The sequence below is a fragment of the Podarcis cretensis genome, assembly GCF_951804945.1.
Source record: "Podarcis cretensis genome assembly, chromosome: 16".
In the NCBI taxonomy this organism is placed as follows: domain Eukaryota; kingdom Metazoa; phylum Chordata; class Lepidosauria; order Squamata; family Lacertidae; genus Podarcis; species Podarcis cretensis.
In genome coordinates, this window is record NC_137186.1 from 15,911,389 (window position 1) to 15,928,950 (window position 17,562).

The 17,562-nt window shown below is 48.7% G+C and overlaps 3 protein-coding genes across 6 annotated transcripts; 1 reads left to right on the forward strand and 2 right to left on the reverse strand.

Annotated features, from left to right (window-relative positions):
* Positions 1-290: 290 nt before the first annotated feature.
* Positions 291-6,179, reverse strand: CDCA5 (cell division cycle associated 5). Its single transcript, XM_079957474.1, has 6 exons — positions 5,987-6,179; positions 5,436-5,566; positions 5,127-5,189; positions 4,293-4,331; positions 3,291-3,824; positions 291-1,377 (listed from the first exon to the last, which is right to left on the reverse strand). Exons 1-6 carry the CDS (start codon positions 6,168-6,170, stop codon positions 1,297-1,299), a joined length of 1,032 nt encoding a protein of 343 aa, XP_079813600.1. The 5' UTR covers positions 6,171-6,179; the 3' UTR covers positions 291-1,296.
* A 62-nt stretch (positions 6,180-6,241) lies between these two features.
* ZFPL1 (zinc finger protein like 1) lies at positions 6,242-14,033 on the forward strand. 4 transcript variants are annotated; one of them, XM_079957471.1, is made up of 8 exons: positions 6,242-6,382; positions 7,135-7,273; positions 8,227-8,338; positions 8,758-8,951; positions 9,570-9,645; positions 10,154-10,333; positions 11,209-11,338; positions 12,177-14,033. In XM_079957471.1, exons 2-8 carry the CDS (start codon positions 7,172-7,174, stop codon positions 12,361-12,363), a joined length of 981 nt encoding a protein of 326 aa, XP_079813597.1. In that variant the 5' UTR covers positions 6,242-6,382; positions 7,135-7,171; the 3' UTR covers positions 12,364-14,033. The 4 variants fall into 4 exon arrangements, with proteins under 4 accessions (XP_079813597.1, XP_079813596.1, XP_079813598.1 ...); XM_079957470.1 differs by having other exon boundaries at positions 6,252-6,369; XM_079957472.1 differs by having other exon boundaries at positions 6,258-6,413.
* On the reverse strand, positions 13,938-17,179 carry TMEM262 (transmembrane protein 262). The gene is made up of 3 exons (XM_079957475.1): positions 16,785-17,179; positions 15,238-15,337; positions 13,938-14,191 (listed from the first exon to the last, which is right to left on the reverse strand). Exons 1-3 carry the CDS (start codon positions 16,956-16,958, stop codon positions 14,115-14,117), a joined length of 351 nt encoding a protein of 116 aa, XP_079813601.1. The 5' UTR covers positions 16,959-17,179; the 3' UTR covers positions 13,938-14,114.
* Positions 17,180-17,562: the final 383 nt, after the last annotated feature.

Below are 17,562 nucleotides of genomic sequence, written 5' to 3' on the forward strand. Positions count from 1 at the left end.
GGTCCTAGCCAGAGACTTTGCTGCTCATACGTTCCACCGCTGTTATTACTCTAGCGCTCTAACAAGCCCAAAGGCTCTTCTCTGCTGTGTAGAACTAGCAGCTTGATTCTTTGGATCCTGCCAGCAGATGTGGCACATTAAGGAAACTTGCCCTGCATGGACTCTTGCAACAATAGTTGGCGAGGTATGCATTTATCATGATTTAAAAGTCATTTATTATGGACACATCAATATAAACACTCTGGGCAAGACCAGCCAGCAGAACTACAAAGGAAAACCAGGAAAGGATGAACATGGAAGTATTTTTTTTATTAAACATATTATTGCTATAAAATGTTTTGAACCCAAACATGGCACGCTTCCCTCACTGCCCAACCCTCCCAGTAATTTGTGCTTTTTAACATTCCTGCTAGCTTATACAACACACTGCGTCACCATGAAGAAACTCTCCAAACCAACCAATGGAGCAGGTGTACATGGGGGAGTTATTTTTCCAGCAGGGAAATGTTAGCATGAAGTGAGGGAATGCCCATTATTTCTTCTGTACTTACTCTTAAACAAGTGCACTGAGAAACAGAAACACAGCCAGAGAAAACGAGTGAAAGAGCCTCAGGCAACCACCCCACCTCACCATTAACAAGTACATGATAAGAATTATCAACCATGGACTAATGTCACTCTGTTGGTGACATTTCACTGCAAAAAAAGTAGTAATAAAATGTATCGCCCCTAAAAATCAAGAAGAGCTGGTATTTCACTCTATGCTCCAAAGGAGGAATTACAAATATCTAGAGTCTAGAAAGCAAACACAGAATATTTTTTAGAAAAAAACACTGAATTTAAATATACAGCAATGTTCTGGTGGTGCAATGATACCTTAGCACATTTTGAATAGTCCAAGTAATTATTATTTACCTGCCAACCTATGAAGAAAAGGATAAACAGCCTTTTAAAAATACAGAATGAAAACAGAATGAGCATAGGCAGATCACGCAGATGTGATGTTTCAAATGCACAAGACAGGCTATTTAGCAAGTATTACATGGGATGCAGCCAGAAGCTGTCGTCCTTGCCTCCACCAGTGTCAGAACTCAAGGGAAAGTCATCACCCAGCAGCTGGACCTGTACAACATTATTATCCAGTTTGCAATTTGCCACCAAGTCCACCTGGCAGCAAAGAGGTGTACTGCTTTCTGGGTTTGGAGAACTGGAAGAGCTCCACAGGATAAGCCCAAAATCTGTGAATAAAGAGCACTCAAGGAGCAGACAGGCAGCGCTCCAGTGAAAGAGGAGCCTTTATTCCACAAGGAGGTCGAATCTCTCTGCTTCTTCAAACTCCGCGTTCATCTGGGCTGCCCATTCATCCAGCTGTGATACCTGAAAAGGAACAGAGAGGCTTCAGCTAAAAGGGTGGGTCCACTTTGGTGACCCTACAAGATAACAGTCACTGGTGTCCAAACTTTTTTCAAAGAGGATCAGATTTGATGAAGTGAAGGGCCGTGAGGGCCAACCTTTTTTTAGGATTGAAGTTGTTGAGCTTTTTTTATTTAGGGTTGAAATTGTTGATCCTTTTTTAGGATTGAAGCTGTTGATATTTTTTAAAGGATTTTACCCCAGGAAATAAACTGCCACATGGGCCAGATTAGGTCCCTGAAACAGACTTTGGACATGCCTGGTCTTGGGGCAGCAAAGTGCCAGAGAGGCCAACAGTTTAGGGAGTAATGAAATTCTGTGCTCTAGAGAATTAAGCAAATTTGAAATGTACACCTTAGTGAATGAACTGTGTGTGGTTAAAAAAGATTCAAATAATATAAAAATAAGCAAACCTATGTTATAGTTTAGCCATATTATAGGGCCCTGTGGAACTGTGCTTGTCATCCTTTTTTAAAAATAGGAGGCTGTACTTGTTAAAATCCCAGAACTCCCTGCCAAGGTGATCCAAGTTCTGAGACAAGTAAGACTGAACTCTACCACTGGAAGGGCTCTGCAAATTAAGAACATGAGCCTACAATTATTCTGCTAGATATGGGGATGGGAAAATATCTAAGCAGGGTGCTAACCATTGGGCAATGCTACTCAGCAGAAGCAGCTTTTTTTTATATTAAAAAAATAATATTTATTAAAAATTTTAAGGGTTACAAAAAGCAAAAGTAAAAACACCATATTAAACAAAAACAAAACAACACATCACAATAAGGAAAAAACAGCTTTCAAGACCTTAGCAAATATGGCCAACCATTTCCTGTCTCCACACATGCACCTTCGAGGCAATGTTTGAAATTCCCCAGGTGTTTTGCGACTGGGATGTGTCCAATTGCAACTGTGGAAATCTCAGGATGCCAGGTTGGCGACTGACATCTCCCATCAGGATGGCTCTCCAGCTTTCTTAAGCAGGTAAGCAGAAGAGCTTATTTATTGCATTTACACTCCACCTTTCCCCCCCGAAGGAGTACAAGGTTCACCCACCCCTAGTGAATTCCTACAGTGACCCTGTGATGTAGATTAAGAAGCTATGACTGGTCCAAGGTCACCTAGTGAGCTTCATGACTGAGTGGGGATTTGAACCCTGACCTCCCAGGTCCTAGTCCAACACTCTAACCACTACACTACCATGGCTTCCTACAGTACTTCTGCTTTAGGGGCAGCTATATAAATTAAATCAGTGAATAAATATTGGGAAAGTAAAATGTCACTCAGAGAAGGATCTGAAATATTTTCCTTGAAGCCTGAATTTGTTTTATTCTAGATTGTTTGATTTGACATTTGAATATTAATAACAACAAATTTCACTGGGGCCGGAGCGGGGGAGACGCCTAGGCATTCCATGGTGGTGACTATAACCTAGATTTAAGGAGCCATTTAGTGATTAGCTTATATATCTGAGTTCCTAACATTGCTTCCAGAATTGCCAGGATGTGGCCATTTCTAGCCCTCCATGGTGCAACTTCAATAGCAAATAACTAGATATAGCACTTTAAAGTGCTCAATAAGGCTTCCTGTGCATTATTTAGTTGAGATCCTTACAACAAGACCATGTTACACTTTTCACAGGTGTAGGGAAATATTTTTCAGCCACAAGGCCAGATCTTTATCTCTCCAATCCCTGGGAAGCCCAATTTGACAGATGGTTGGGGACCCCCACATGTCAATCACTTGACATTGCAGTGATGTTAGGCAACTCTTTTCTTTTCAGCAGTGGAGCCTCAGGAGCCCAGTTGGTGCAGACTTTAATGTCCATGTTATGTCCCCCTTTTATGCTTCCCACACTCCGTCTGAAATGTTATACTTACATCAAATTGTGGCATCTTCTTCTTCCTTCGTTTTTCCCTGACAAATGAGATACCTGGGATGTCTGTGTCTCTCTCATTGATGGCTCCAGACTCTGCCACTGTTGACTTCTGGGGAACAGCTGTGTTCACAGGAGAGATGTTGGCGAGCTCACCTGGAACCAGAAGCTTATCAAAGCCAAAAAGTGTTTGCCGCTTGACTGGGCCATGGGTAGGTGTGGAAGTGTCCGACAGGCCGGAGCTGGGAGACTCTTGTCGCCTCCCCAGGAAACTGTGGCTTAAGGGGTTCTCCAGGCGGCTGTAAGACCGGCGTACTCTTTTTGGCCTGGCCAGTTCTTGCTCGTCATCAGCACTGACTGGGGGCAGGAGGTCGGTCCCTGCCGGTAAGGCCTCGGCCTCAGGATGCAAAGAGCTGTGCAGGGGAGAAGGCTTCAGTTCCACCTTGGCATTACTTTCAACCTCTGTGGTTCTCAGAGGAATGTTTTCAACCTCTGTGGCTCTCAGAGGAATATTTTCCTTGTCTTCTTTTAATGAATTCTGTAAGAGAAGATGCAAGCTTAACCTTCAATAGGAAAGGCTTCTGCAGGTGACAGACTTAGCACGCTATGCTGAATAATGCTGAAAAGAGTACTCCAGCAAGAATGCCAAATGATTCACTAATTTCAGCTGATTAGCTACCTGCCTTGGGACAAATTAATTTAAGCCTATTTGCATATAGCCAAAGTAACAATGTTATGTGCCTTTCAGGTATCAAATATATCCCTATTCATTTGTAAATTAACAACCCATCACATTGCGAGTTGGCATCATCTTTAAATAGCTCTTTTTTTATTTCCTTGTGGAGCGACACACCAGAATCAAAAAGGCTTAAAATAATAATAATAGGAACAAGTGTGTCCGTCATTTACAGCATCCCTGCTCCAACATTGGCAAGTTAAAGTTCACAGCCCTGATGGAAAGGCGTGGCCTTTCTGTTAACCACAAAACCTGGTGCTTGAGACTTACCCTTGGACTCCGACGAGGAATTAAGGCTGTTTCTTTTATCTGGTTTGGAAAAAGGAAGAGAAAACCCAAATGAAAATGCATTCTGCTGCCAGAACTGCTGCTCCTGTGGATCATGGCGTCTGAGGCAGTTGCCTCCCTGCTTCAGAGGGAGTGCAATCTCATCCAGAACAGGTAACAGAACTATTTCTTAGACATGGAACCATTCTTCCACAGGGCATCTTTCTTGCCAGGATTCAGATTCAGTTAACTGGCCCAGACCAACACTGCATTCAGGGTCTGATCCAGGGTCTGCATGTCCCCTCCTGATCTTAAAATTAAGGTAGATGCACTATAGCATTAAAATTTTGTCAGTATTTGGATTTACTTGTTCTTTAAGAGCAATTTGTAGATGAAAAGAAGAAGTGGTGAGCAGGTGTGAAGGACAGAGTATCACACAACTACAAGCAGCAGGTGGTAGCAGCTTTTCCAACTTTCATCAGAAGCTCCAGCATGTCTTCTTTCAGTACAATTCTTCAAAAAATGTTGAGTTATAGTCCAATTCTTAGAGCAACCAGTTACTAAGGAAATTACTAAGGAAATTTGTGAATTTCAAAACAGGAAACTTGATTTAACTATCTTTGCATCTGGTCACCCTAAAGAGTGGAATGTAAGTACAAAAAATTAATCTGAAGGGGATACTATGTTGCAGTTTGGGCTCTAAACTGGGTCCTGGATGCAAAGAGGCTAAAGGTCGGGGGGGGGGGGGGAGAGAGAGAGAAAGAGAGAGAGAAAATCCATGGATGGCTCTCTCTGCACTAGTGGAAAATGGCACCAGGCCTCTAAAACTAAACATACCTGCCGATTTCGTGGCATGATCTTTTTCACAGTGACCGGCCGCATTGCAAATGGTCCAGAGGTCTGTGGAGAAGACAAGTAACAATTGGCGTGAGTGTTGAAAGAGAACCTTAGTAGAAAGGGTTATGCTCCTTCTGTCCAAAAGTACCCCAACACCAGCCTAGGCACATCAGCTTTCAAAAAAGCACATTGGTAGAAGCAGTCAAAGTTCAAGCAGGAGGAGCGCACCCAGGGAAAACACACAGGCTGAGGCGTTTCCTGCCCTGATCGCAGCCTGGGCAGGAAAACAGGAGAAAGGTTTCCACCCACCAGTTTGCCGCCTGGCACTTTGCTCGCCACCGGACTCGGCTTCCCCTGCCACACGCGCTGAGCCAGGGGCGACGCGATCCTCTCCGACCGGCGCCGCAGCAAGGGAGAAACAGCATCAGCATTAACAGCACCTGCGAGAGAGAGAGGGGGGCGCTCAGCAGGAGCAAACCCCGGGGGGATCCGCCAAGATCTCCCGCGACCCCCCTGGGCGGCAGCTCTAGATGTTGCTCGTTCCCGCCGCCGCACCAGCAGCGGCCACCCCAGGCGGGCTGGGCTCGGGCAAGACAGACGCACAGTCTGGGGGCAGGATCCCTTCGTGCGCAGCCAGGCCGCCAGCCAACGGGACCCCACAGCCGAGGGGGCCTGAAGGTCGCCCCAAAGGGAGGGAAGAGCGGGGCTGGGGGCGCTGAAGGAGAGACGGAAGCGGCCTGACCGACTGCCGCCCCCCACAAAACGGTCCTCCGCCAAATGGGCGCCTCTTCCTCTCTTTGCCCCCCCCCACCGCCCCTGCTTATAACGGCCCTCCGGTAACGTGACCCCTCCCCGCTCACCTGCCCGGGCCTCCCCAGCGGAGCGAGCCCTCCTGGGCCCTGCGCGGCCTCCTCCCGCCATTGCGGCCTGCGGGCGGCTTCGCTTCAAGATCCTCTTCGCCGTTGAATTCGCCCGCCACCGCTTCGGCGGAAGTAGCGTAAGGGAAGAGGCGAGGCAAGGGAAGCGAGTCGCCGCCAGCGCCATCTTGGGAGAGGCCGCCGCGGCGCCCCTCGCGGCGCTCTCGCGAGGTTAGCGCCGTTCGCGTGACGCTGGGGATGATGCCATCAGAGCGCGTCCTCCCCGGAAGAGACGTGGCAACAGGGCCAACAGGCGAAGGCATCGTCGTCCCCCCTCCCTCCTCCTCCTCCCTTTCCGTCATGGCCACGCCTCTTCCTCGGAATCTGTGAGGGGAATCCGTGAGTATCGGCGGACCCTCGCACGGAGCCGGTAAAGAACGGCTAGGGCGCCTAGGGATCGCGTCACTCGGACGCCTGGGTTCCTTTCCTGGTGGAGGGCAGGATTCCTGGGTTCCTGGCAGGGCGGGGCTGCAGAGCAGGGCGCCCGGATCCCCTTCTGAAGGAGGAGCGGCAGTGGGGCGATCACTGCTCCTGGGTTCTTCGCGGGGCGTGAGCGTCGCTGGATCCGGGCGGGGCGGCGGCTGGGATGCTTGGCTGGAAGAGATGACGATTGGCATGTGGGTGGGGGGAGAGAAAAGCTTCTGTGGTTTTTAAACATCCCAGTCTTGAGGGTGCTTTCGTAGAGATATCTCCAGTGCGCCTGGGACTAACTTAGGTAGTACAGTACTGTATTTGTGTGGGCAGAGTATTGCTCTCTCCGTGGGCTGATTCTGGTATAGCTCCTCCATAGAGCAGTAATAGTTGCCTGAAAGATCAGGAAAATCAACAGATCTAGCTTTTGCAGCGCCATGTTCCTCAGTGTTACCTGCTGTGTTTTGGGGTGGGAGGTGGAGGAGAAAGTGCAAATGTTGTGGGAGCATTCAGATGGTGGCAGTGTAGATTCTGGACTCTGCTAGTGAGGAACGTGCAGGAATTGGAGCCAATGATGAAGACTTGGGGCGGAGGTTTTGTTTTGCTAATCTGGTACCTAGGTTGGGTTGGAAAGCCTTCATCCAGGCAAGGCAGTAATCCCTCTTTCTTTCCTTGCCTAGCTTTCTTTGGTCCTGCTTTGGGACTGTATTTGCCATCATGGGGCTTTGTAAATGCCCCAAGAGGAAAGTCACCAATCTGTTCTGTTTTGAGCACCGGGTGAACGTCTGTGAGAACTGCATTGTTGCTAATCATGCCAAGGTAAATGAGGCCACTGGATTAAGGGTTCAGGGTTGAGACTGGGCTAGAGAGTTACCTTTTGCCAGGAGGCAATGTAACCTGGGAAAAGGGGGAAATGGGGGTTATAGGTTCTTGTCTTTCTCCCTTTTCCTTCTCTTGTTAGAAACACGAAAGCAGAATGTTGAAAAGTATTTGCCTTCGTGATGGTGTGTGTGAGAGGAACCTGCATCATTCAAGATTTTGGGCTATAACTCCCACGAGGGGCACACGGGGATGGTGGGAGTTGTAGCTCGAGGGCCCCAGCACCATCTCCCCTTCCCTCAACTGTTGCTCTACGCTACCTTTTCAGAAGTGTGATGAAGTGCCTCTAGGGCATTGATTTCTAAGCTGTTCAAACATTTGATGCAGAAGGGTGGCTTTTTGTTGCCCTTATCTTCAGCCTTCATTGGCTTTTTTTTACTGGAGCTTGGAAAGTTGGCAGAGGGAAAAACCTAGAACCACCTCTGTATCAACAGCTACTGGGGCCAAAAGAGCCAGTCCATATGATCTCGGTCAGTCGTTCCGAGGTTTTTTCCCAGCTCTCCTGCCCCCTTTTATTTTTTTAACTTTTTGTCAATCTGCATAAAGCTTCAGTTGCGCAAATGATATCACCATAATATGTGATTTACCTGTACATAATAAAGGAATAGGGTTGGTTCTGATTTAGTTATGTGACTGTCTCCTTCCTTCAGTTCGACAATTTCCTAAGCACCCTCTTAGTAACACCTACTCTGTACTAAGTTCAGACCTTTCGAACACACAAAAGTTGGCTGTGTTTTCCTTTGGGGATCTTACTAGACCTGAGCATCTTTAGAAAACTATGTTATTGTTATCATTATCATTGTTACTAATATCCTAAAACTCTGGTGCATCCACACTTACCCTGAGCCTAATTCCCTCTTGCCAAGCATTTGCCTCTCTTTTTCTTCTTCTAGTGCATTGTCCAGTCATACCTGCAGTGGCTTCAGGACAGTGATTACAATCCCAACTGTCGGCTGTGCAATACACTTCTCTCCACTAAAGAGACAGTCCGGCTGGTCTGCTATGGTCAGTAAAAGTTCTCTACGCTCTTAGGTGTGACATCCACCCATAAAGGTCTAGGCTCTGCAAGCAGTAACTCTGCTAAACTTAGCAAATCGTCCTCCTGAGGCCATCCAGAAAATCCCCCCCCCCCTTCAGTGGACCTTGAAATGCCACTGCAGCAACTTTAAAGTTGGCTTCATGCAAATAGAGAGGCAGGAAAATGTTGATTGTGGAAAGAGGGTGGGGTGTTTGTGGGAGATGCCCCCTACTCCGAGTCTGCCAGAAACCTGTAGTTGGTTAAGGCTACTGGGAGGGGGAAGCTACAGTTCCCAGTATTCATTGTGGGAAATCATGTTTTTTGGATATGTTTTAGCTGTTTGGTGTGGATCTCTGTCCCCATGCGAAGGTTCGCCCTAACAGATCCCCCATCCCCGTTCCTGTAGATCTCTTTCACTGGTCCTGCCTCAACGAGATGGCCAACCAGCTGCCGAAGAATACTGCCCCAGCCGGCTACCAGTGTCCCAACTGTCAGGGCCCCGTCTTTCCACCGGCCAACCTTGTCAGTCCAGTAGCATCAGTACTGCGAGAGAAGCTGTCGATGGTGAATTGGGCTCGGGCTGGCCTTGGGCTCCCGCTGGTAAGAGGCAATTCCAGCATTTTTGGTTTTTGCTTTATTCTAAGGAGGGCTAATTGGAGGCATAAGAAAAGCTGGGCTGGATCAGGCCAGTGGCCCATTTGGTCCAGCATCGGTCACAGAGGCCAATAGAGCATAGAGCATGATTTGCCTAGAGCCTGCTGCCAGGTAGAGAAGTTCTTGCTGTTTTTAGCTTCTGTGATTGTCTTGTGAGGAGGAAAGAAAGTGATGCAGCAGTCAGCAAAACATCCTTGATGGGGAGGGGGAATCTGTAGTGGGCTCCTTATCAAGCAGATTCCCAGATGGCAGTTCCCTTTTTCCTTTTCCCTCTCGGGGACTGGACCAGTTCCATGTTTCAGCATGTGCAAACGGTTCCCACTTGGGTAAATCCAGGGTGTTTGTATCTGTGGACAGACAGACATATCCATGGAAGTGAAGGGTCAGCTTCAGGGCATCTCTGCAAGCTGGAAGATGAACCTCAGCCAGGCCTGCTGGACTGAAGGCGTAGATTCCAGGGCCAGAGGACTTTCTGCACCCACCCACCTACGCGCACGTTTCTTCTGCCTGCTTTTGATTTTCCTAATTAGCCTTAAATCTGACTTTTGCTTTCATTCTGCTCAGATTGATGAAATGGAGACAGTCCAGGAAGCAGAGCCTCATGACACCGCAGACTACACAGATTGGTCCAGCTTCACCGGTGAGTATTGCCGGAGTAGGAGGAGCCAGGCACTGTGACAGCTGTTCTTTCTCTTGGCTGCTGGTCCCACCCCTCTCACCCTCTCTGGCAGGGTCTCCTGGCATGATAACACAACACCTTTTCTCTGGAGGCTTTGTGAGCGCAGAGCATTCAAGGTGCCCCACTCAGGGAGACAACTGTGTTTAGGAACTAACTGGGGAGGCGGCTGCATTTCGCAATTCCATTCCCGTTGGGAGATTTCCTACCCCTCTCTCCCATGAGCATTGCAAACAGGAAAGTTGGGGAGGGGGGGTTACCCTCATAGCAGCCAGAATCTCTTTGTTTGGTGGAAAGGAATTGCCGTGGCCTCACACTGAAGACCTTGCCCCTTGAGGGAATGGGCATGGCCCTGGTGACCCTGGGTCTCTGGCCTAAACTTGTGAAGAAGTGTCTCAAGTGCATGAACCAAGCCTGCTCTCTTCCAGCCTTGCCTCAATTACCTCTCCTCTCTTTCTCGCCCCATATCCAGTCCTCAACTCAGAGGAGGCTGTGCAGCAGAGCCCCCATTCGGCCTTCTCTTACGGTTCAAGTGCAAGCTTCCCCTCCTCCCAACAACAGCAAAGCATGAACAACGGGGCGGTGCAGGAGCATCAGCACACGGTCATCAGCATGAATGCTTTGTCCAATGACCCCGTCACCATTAACGCAGGTAGGCACACAGGTGGGGGGCCTTTCATCCAGGGAAGGGTGCTGGTGGGGGAACAGTACTATCTCCCCCACAATGGAACGTGGGCTGAGGAAGAGCATTGGGACGTCATGCCTTTTTGCTTTCTGCCTTGCTGCTTGTGGCCCGTTCCTCTCAGATGTGAAGCTGGCAAAGGAAATGAAATTGGCAAATGGGGCAAATTGGATTGTGGGAAGCAGGGAAAGGAGAGTTCTCCCATCCTACTGATGCTGCCAGTTGACGGGCAGATATTTAAGATGGACAAAAGGAAGAACTTTGTACAGCATAGACCATACATAGTTGGATACATACCCGCCTTCTTCAGGGGTCTCCCTGCTACTGCTCTTTTGCTGATCTTCTCCTTGTCTCCTTGGGAGTCAGGAGGGCAACCTCAGCCCAGGAGCACCCCTTGATCAGTGGCAGGAGCCAGAGGGTGCTGCTCTTCAGTTCTGCAGTCCCCAGGCAAGCAGCAAGTTGGAGCCAAACAGTTTCTGGCATGGAGGGCAAGGCAGGCAATGAGGAGAGCCATGCCCATGCCTAGCAAGCAGGAGGTCCAGGGTTCAATCCCTGCTGGCATCTCCATTTAAAAAGGAGGACCAGGGAGCTGCAGTAGCAGCAAGAGGTGTTGGGAAGACCCTGCCTGCCTGCCTGGAGGGTCAGTTCTGCTGGTCAGTTTGTGCAGAGGCAGCAGCCCTTGGCTCAATGAGAGTCTGAGTTGGGACAGAGCAGCTTCTGGGATGCCCTCTGGGCCATCCTCATGCATATCAGAGTTTGTAAAGTGGGTTAGGCCATTTTTGTGGGGGTGGGTGGCCTTTTCCAACCCATCTTCTCTATGCTATTATCCGCTCCTTTTCTGGCAGCCTCCTCACCACGGAAAGTGTATGACACCCGGGAAGGCGGGGGCAGCAGGGCTTCCGAGGCTCACGTGGACTTTGACGAAGACAAGTACCGGCGGCGGCCAGCGCTTGGCTGGCTTGCCCAGCTGCTGAAGTAAGTTTGGAAGAAGCTGCAGCCATTCAGAGTGGGGCTGGCCAGAGACAAGGGGGCCTCCTGTTCCCATGGGGCTGATGTGGAATCTGGAAGGTTTCTATACAGGCTGGCATGAGAATGGTAGAGACACCAGATACAGGAAGAGTCTCTGCTTATACTGACGGAAGGGTGGGAAGCCTAAGTCCCAGTAGGGAGGGCCAGGAAGCTGTTCTGTGGTGTGTATGCAAATGTGGGCACATACACACTCTTCTTTTTGTTTGTTTCTACCTTCAGGGAAGTACTGCATTCACATTTTCAAACACATCATTTGGGCTATGATGTTGTACAGGAAGCCAAATTGAGCCTCATAGATTGAGCTCAGTTTAGCCTTGATTCCAAATATTTCTCTCTGTCTCATCATCCCTGTTCTGAATTGACTCATCCTTGTAATGTGGAGAGGGTTGAAATCCACCTAGCAGGCTGGGAGGCACGAGGTCTGTCTCTCGCCCCAAACTTCCCAAGCTTCCCTCCATTACCTTCTGGGTACTCGTCTTTTTTATTTGAGCTTATAAAATGTTTAAATCAAAATATGTTCAACCTTCCAATTGCTTTCCCCCCACCTTGGATTGTGCCACTGAAAGCAGGCACTTATTTCTTTAGCCTACTTATTAAGGAACTCCTTTCAGAAAATGCATTGTTCCTTACTATACTGTCCCTAAGGCTTTCCTCCTCAGCTGTGCCCTCACAGCAGCTCAGCTAATGTCTAGAAGGAGCTCACAGTGCACCAGTTTGGATTTTGCCTCTTCCCTGCTTGGAAGGAGCTCTTGCTAACACTTTCTCTCCTTCCTCTTGCTGTCAGGAACCGCTTCAGCTCTAGGAAGCAGCCCCGCTCCATGATGCAGAGGTTCGTCATCCTCCTCCTAATTGGTGGAATTGGTTTCCTCACCCTTGTCATCATCATGATGAAGGTGGGACGGGCCTCTGCCGACCACGACCCCAACTTGGACCCCAAGTTCAACCCACACATCCGGGTTGGGCAGGAGTGAGTGGGGGGGCAGCCTCTTCCCTGCTGGGCTCCCTTCTCTGTTCTGGGCTCCCCTGCCCGCTCCTGGAGAAAGTTGGACTGAGGAGAGTCCTGGAATAGCTCTTTGGTTGCAATCTCAGCCCCTCCCAGGAAGAAACAGGGGACCACGGCCACTCCTGACAGCTTGGACAAAGAGACTCTGGTGAAGGAGTCGCCCTCTTCCTTCTGTCTTCTGCAAACTCAAGCTGGAGCTGGGAACTCTCTTTTTGCATTTTGGGGGGCCCCAGAGAGCACCCCACCCCTTTCCTGCTGCATCCAAATGCCGGGATGGTCACAGGCGGGAGAGGCTCGCTTTTCCTGGGCATCTCCCCATGACACTACAGAGAGGAATAACAGTTCAGTGGTCTGCATCTGCTTTTTCTGACTACCACTCAATGGAGTACCCCCAGTCTTCCTCCGTTCACTGATGTGAAATGACAGCTGCTGAGTCAGCAGAGGAGCTCTCTCACTCCCCCCGCCCCCGTCACACACACACCAACCCCCAAAGTTTCATTGGCTTTCTTTTACTGAAGTGAAAAGCCCATCCTCTTCGCTCAGCTTTTACTAGCAGCTGAGATACTCTCTTTTGTTTTTCTCAGCTTTGATGTTCATAATTCTAAAGAAACTATGGAAACCAAGCACTCCCCACACACCCCTGCTCCCTCCCAGTGCCCTGTAACAGTGTCGGTAAAAGAGTGGGACCAAGTGGGGGTGGGGAGGAGTTTCCTCCCTTTGCCCAATTTGGGGTGGGAGGGGGTTTCAGTAATAGGCTTCTGCTGCTTCAGACCCGCCTCAGTGCTTTGCTGTGGGATACCTGAATTCCATGAACATAGGGAAGCCCTACTTCGATCTCCTTTTGGTCCTGGCAAGGCTGGTGTGTGGGGGGCCAAGCACTTTACCTAAGGCAGTTGTTTTTCCAGCACAAGGGTCTGCACCATCCCCAATAGCTTTCCTTAGCACAGCTGTAGCCCCAAGGAGCAGGTGCCGCCTGCTTGCACAGCCCATCTTTGCCCTCTCAAGTGTGCACCTCTCAACAAGGCGTTTGCAGCTGGAGAGAGCACTGGGAAGGAGGGAGTAGAATCCCCCTTGCCACAATATTCTGGCAGTAATGGAGACATGGATAAATGGCTCATTGTCAGCTCAGCAGAATGCTGAAATAGCAGAAATCTAACTGAAAGCTGGCAGCACAAGTGGTGTTTGTTTTTCCTGCTTTAACAGTGTAGTGGCTGGGATCGTGGGTTCCATGTTAAGTTTATTGTTGCAAATGTGATGCCTGTGTACCATTATAGAAAGGACTGAGTTGGCCTTGCAGTCCCAAGCACCATCTCTCTCTGCTCATCCACCCCCCAGATCTCACGCTGCAGGGCTGGTAGCAGCTGGGTGATCCTCAGACCCTGCTCTTCAACTGAGAGGTGCTGGCCCCATTCATAGCAGTTTGGAAAGGGAGTGGGGCACACAAGCCTTCCCATAATCCCTTGCAGCAAGGAAAGGTTATTTGGAGGTGTCTGTCTGGCATTGCCCCAGCAACGTGACTGTGTGGCTCACTGACCACCTCAATTCTCTCTTGGTGAAAATACAAGACTTTATTACACCTGAAGCAATAGACCTGTTTGTTTGTTGGTGTTCCATTAAACTCTCTTAGTTAACCCAAAACTGTATTTGCTCCCTCCCTTCTTCCTTGGAGGCAAACGGGAACAAGCCTGGGGAGTGCCCCCCCCCTTTGAGAATCGCTGCTTAGTACTGTTCCTCTCTGTAATCAATGGTGGCATAGTCCATGCTGAAGCGGGCAAGGAAGGCGACAAAGTTCAGGGCTGGGCAGAAAGGAGAGGAAGGCATCAGTAATCATTTCAGTACAAACACGGCTTTTTCCCAATTGAAAGATGGACATCTGAAGTCTGACATCCTCCACACAACCTAGGCCGATGAGTTTCTTTCAGAGTTACTTGTGTGCTACAGACATGCAGGCCCATTGGGAATGTAGCGCTAAACCATGGTTTAGCTCTATGGTAATAAGCCATAGGCTTGCATATTTCCCCTTTCCCTCTCCGCTGGCATGGCTCCCATGAGGAAATTCGAAGTACCCACTTTCAAACTATTTCGAATTCCTTGCTGCTTCTCAGTTTGGCGGAACTCTGGTTAGCTTAAACTGTAACCTGAGAAGCTGCCTCATACAGAGTTAGGCCATTGATCTACCCAGCTGAGTACTATCCCCGCTCCACTGATTTGTAATAGCTCTCCAGGGTTTCAGATGAGGGACTTTCCCAGCCCTACACAGAGATGCTTCCGAGGACTGAACCTGTAACCTTCTGCATGCGAGGCAGATGCCCTGACACTGAGCTGCAGCCCTTCCCTTGGTTTGTTAACAAGCCAGGACCACAGACCAACAACTTGATAGTGGCAGCACCATAAACCATGGCTTTGATCCTACATTTCAAAGCAAAAGCAGAAGCTTCCAGTCTCTTCACTGCTTTGGCAGAGGAGACTCATTCACAAACCACTAACATTATGCGAAAAAGTACGTTGTGGCAGGGGAGCTGATAGCGCTGATGGAAAAAAGTGACTCCAACACAGTGGAGGGGCCCACTGCTTTGAAGCAAGCAAGTTTATGCATTTCTGGGTATGACAAAATGTGGAATGGCTGACAGCAGCCTGGGAGGTCGGGGGAAGTTGAGCCATTCAGTAGGGAGTTTGGCCTAGAGGACACAGTCTTATGTCTGGGAAGCATCAGGGAAATTGCCCTAATTTGCACAAAAGATTCCAATTCAATCTTTCTCAGAAAGCTCACATCACTGGGCTTGAAGTGAGCCCCAGAATATGTGGTGGGTCCCCATCCCTCTACTTCCCCAACTTGCCTTACCGAAAGATGTCATGGCAATGTACATCAGCACATCGTCGTCTGCTTGTAAAGTGTAGATCGCTGCCAGCAGTGCCCAGTAGAAGCTGGTTGTATGTGAGGACTGCAGAAACCAAACAGAAGGAGCAGAAGTGATTTGTCTTCAACGATGGAAAAGTGGGAGAGGGGAATCATCTCTATACTCTGATGCACTTCAGTCTGGGGGATTAAGATGGAAGGGGGCAAATGGGACACTTTTCTAGATGCTTATTGCAAACCCCCATTACATTTGTGGAAAAGTTAGCTTAGAATCCTAGACCACATACCCCAAATCTCTCCACATCCATTTAATCTGGAGTGAGTCTCAGCATGCTGGTCATATTCAAGAACTTTTTTCATTAATTTAGAGTCAAGGTTAACCTTCCTGGTTTTCTATTTGCAATGCTGAATGCAGATTCAGCAGTGCATAAAATTAAGTGCACCCATGACCACCAAGTCAGGATGTTTAAAACAGAGACAGGTAGAAGGCAAGACCTACAGTGGGTGACTGGCAATATTTTATGTATTTATTTTCTTAGCACTATTTTTATAGACTGCCCAATAACAACAGAAACATTTAAGATATAAATGGTAAGGGCAAGAATATATAATGAAGAGTAACAAAATTCCACCAACAGAATTAAAAACACCAACCTCAAACTCAAGTAACACTAAGAATATTTTAAAACAGTTTTCAGGATTTAATTTTTGAAAGAAAGAGTTGATGGTGCTGGAAATACGACGTTTTGGCAGAGCAGTCTACAACTGAAGTGCTATCACTTCTAAATGACCATCTTATTCTCCTCGAATTTGTCTTGTCCCCTTTTAAAACTGTCCAGGTGTGTGCCACCACCTACATCTAACAGTAGTTAATTCTCTCATTTACCCGTAACATGAGAGCCAGTGTGGTGTACTGGCTAGAGTGCTAGACTAGAACCCTGGAGGCCAGGGTTCAAATCCCCCCTCAGCCAGTCACTTCCTCTCAGTCTAATCTACCTCACAAGGTTGTTATGGGGGTTAAATGGCAAGAAGGAGAAGTGTGGATGCCACCCTGAGCTCCTGGGCTTCTCTTATTCAGTCTTCACTGGATGATCCCACTGGGTTCTTGTATTGCAGGAGAAACTCCTCTGTCCACTTTCTCTACATCATGTACAAGTTGACACACCTCTCATGTCCCTCTTCAGTGCTTTTAAACCTAAACTAAAAAGACTCAAGTGTAGTGACCTTTCCTCCTAGGGGAGTTGCTGCATGCCCCTGATCATTTAAGTTGCCCTAATCCACCTCTACAACAACCTTTTTGATAAACAGTGACTTTGAGATTTGAAAACACAAATTAATGCCAATTATTTATGAAGGGACAGTGTGTCAATGTCCATCCTGATGGGTTTGGTACTTATGCACCAGAACTCATCCATTTTCTACAGTCGCAAGCACCACCAGGGAGTTTTTCTTGTGTAAGCCTCTTTGAAATGACTGCCTGCAAAATAGAGGAAATGTGTGAGAGAGACAGGGAGAGAGATAGAGCTTTTTACCAATAGCACTACGGTAAAATGGAAGCTCATGAGGTCCCCCCTTTGGGAGACGAAGAAGTGATACAGGTCACCAATGAGAACACCTGTGTGAATGATGAGCATAATAATAGAGCCAATGGTGTAGGTGACTTTGCTTGGGAAGGTGATAGTTATGAATGGATCCTTCCAGCTCATCCTCTCTCTGCCCCTCTGCAGTTGGCTGCTTCATTGATTTAGAACCCTGAGGAAGGCAAAGTACATTCAGACAGCCCAGCCTCTGACAGATGCAGATCCTGGCCTGCTGAAGTCATAGAGACCCAGAGGTTCCAGAACTCTTGGCCTGGGAAAAGGCAGCCACGGGCAAGAGAGTGCTGGGGTGCAGCAAGGTCCCTTTGGAAAGCCAAGTTGAATAAGGAAGAGGGGGTGGGCAACCTTGCAAAGTCCCAGGAAGCTGGAATCCTTGACCCCAGCAAACTCTCAGCATGCCAGGCTGCTTTCCTCAAGCCTCACTTTCCAGAAGACGGGCAGAACCTTCCTCCAGATCATACAATGCGGGGTGGGTCTCTGGCACTAGGGCAGGCTGACCCCTAACCCTTTTGTGACCAGGCAGCACCTCCTCCTCTTCTCCTCCCTCCATGCACAGAAGCCGAGATCTGCCTCAGTGCCCTGGGGGAGGTTAGTTCCCTTGGGGGAGAGTGAAGAGTATGCTCCTTAAGGGGGGGGACCCCGAGACCCTGCCAGTCCCCCCTTCTGAGTCTTGTTCAGTGGAGGGGGGCCTCCCGGGGGTGAGAGAAGCGTT

Coding starts and splice junctions, on each gene's coding strand:
- TMEM262 (XM_079957475.1), bottom strand. CDS start 16,958: ATGAGCTGGAAGGATCCATTCATAACTATCACCTTCCCAAGCAAAGTC. Junction 15,338..16,784: donor ATTTTACCGTAGTGCTATTG/GTAAAAAGCTCT, acceptor TGGTTTCTGCAG/TCCTCACATACAACCAGCTT. Junction 14,192..15,237: donor CATTGCCATGACATCTTTCG/GTAAGGCAAGTT, acceptor CTTTCTGCCCAG/CCCTGAACTTTGTCGCCTTC.
- ZFPL1 (XM_079957470.1), top strand. CDS start 6,344: ATGGCCACGCCTCTTCCTCGGAATCT. Junction 7,274..8,226: donor TTGTTGCTAATCATGCCAAG/GTAAATGAGGCC, acceptor TTCTTCTTCTAG/TGCATTGTCCAGTCATACCT. Junction 11,339..12,176: donor TGGCTTGCCCAGCTGCTGAA/GTAAGTTTGGAA, acceptor TCTTGCTGTCAG/GAACCGCTTCAGCTCTAGGA.
- CDCA5 (XM_079957474.1), bottom strand. CDS start 6,170: ATGGCGCTGGCGGCGACTCGCTTCCCTTGCCTCGCCTCTTCCCTTACG. Junction 5,567..5,986: donor CGCTGGGGAGGCCCGGGCAG/GTGAGCGGGGAG, acceptor TCTCTCTCGCAG/GTGCTGTTAATGCTGATGCT. Junction 1,378..3,290: donor AGAAGATGCCACAATTTGAT/GTAAGTATAACA, acceptor GTTCCTTTTCAG/GTATCACAGCTGGATGAATG.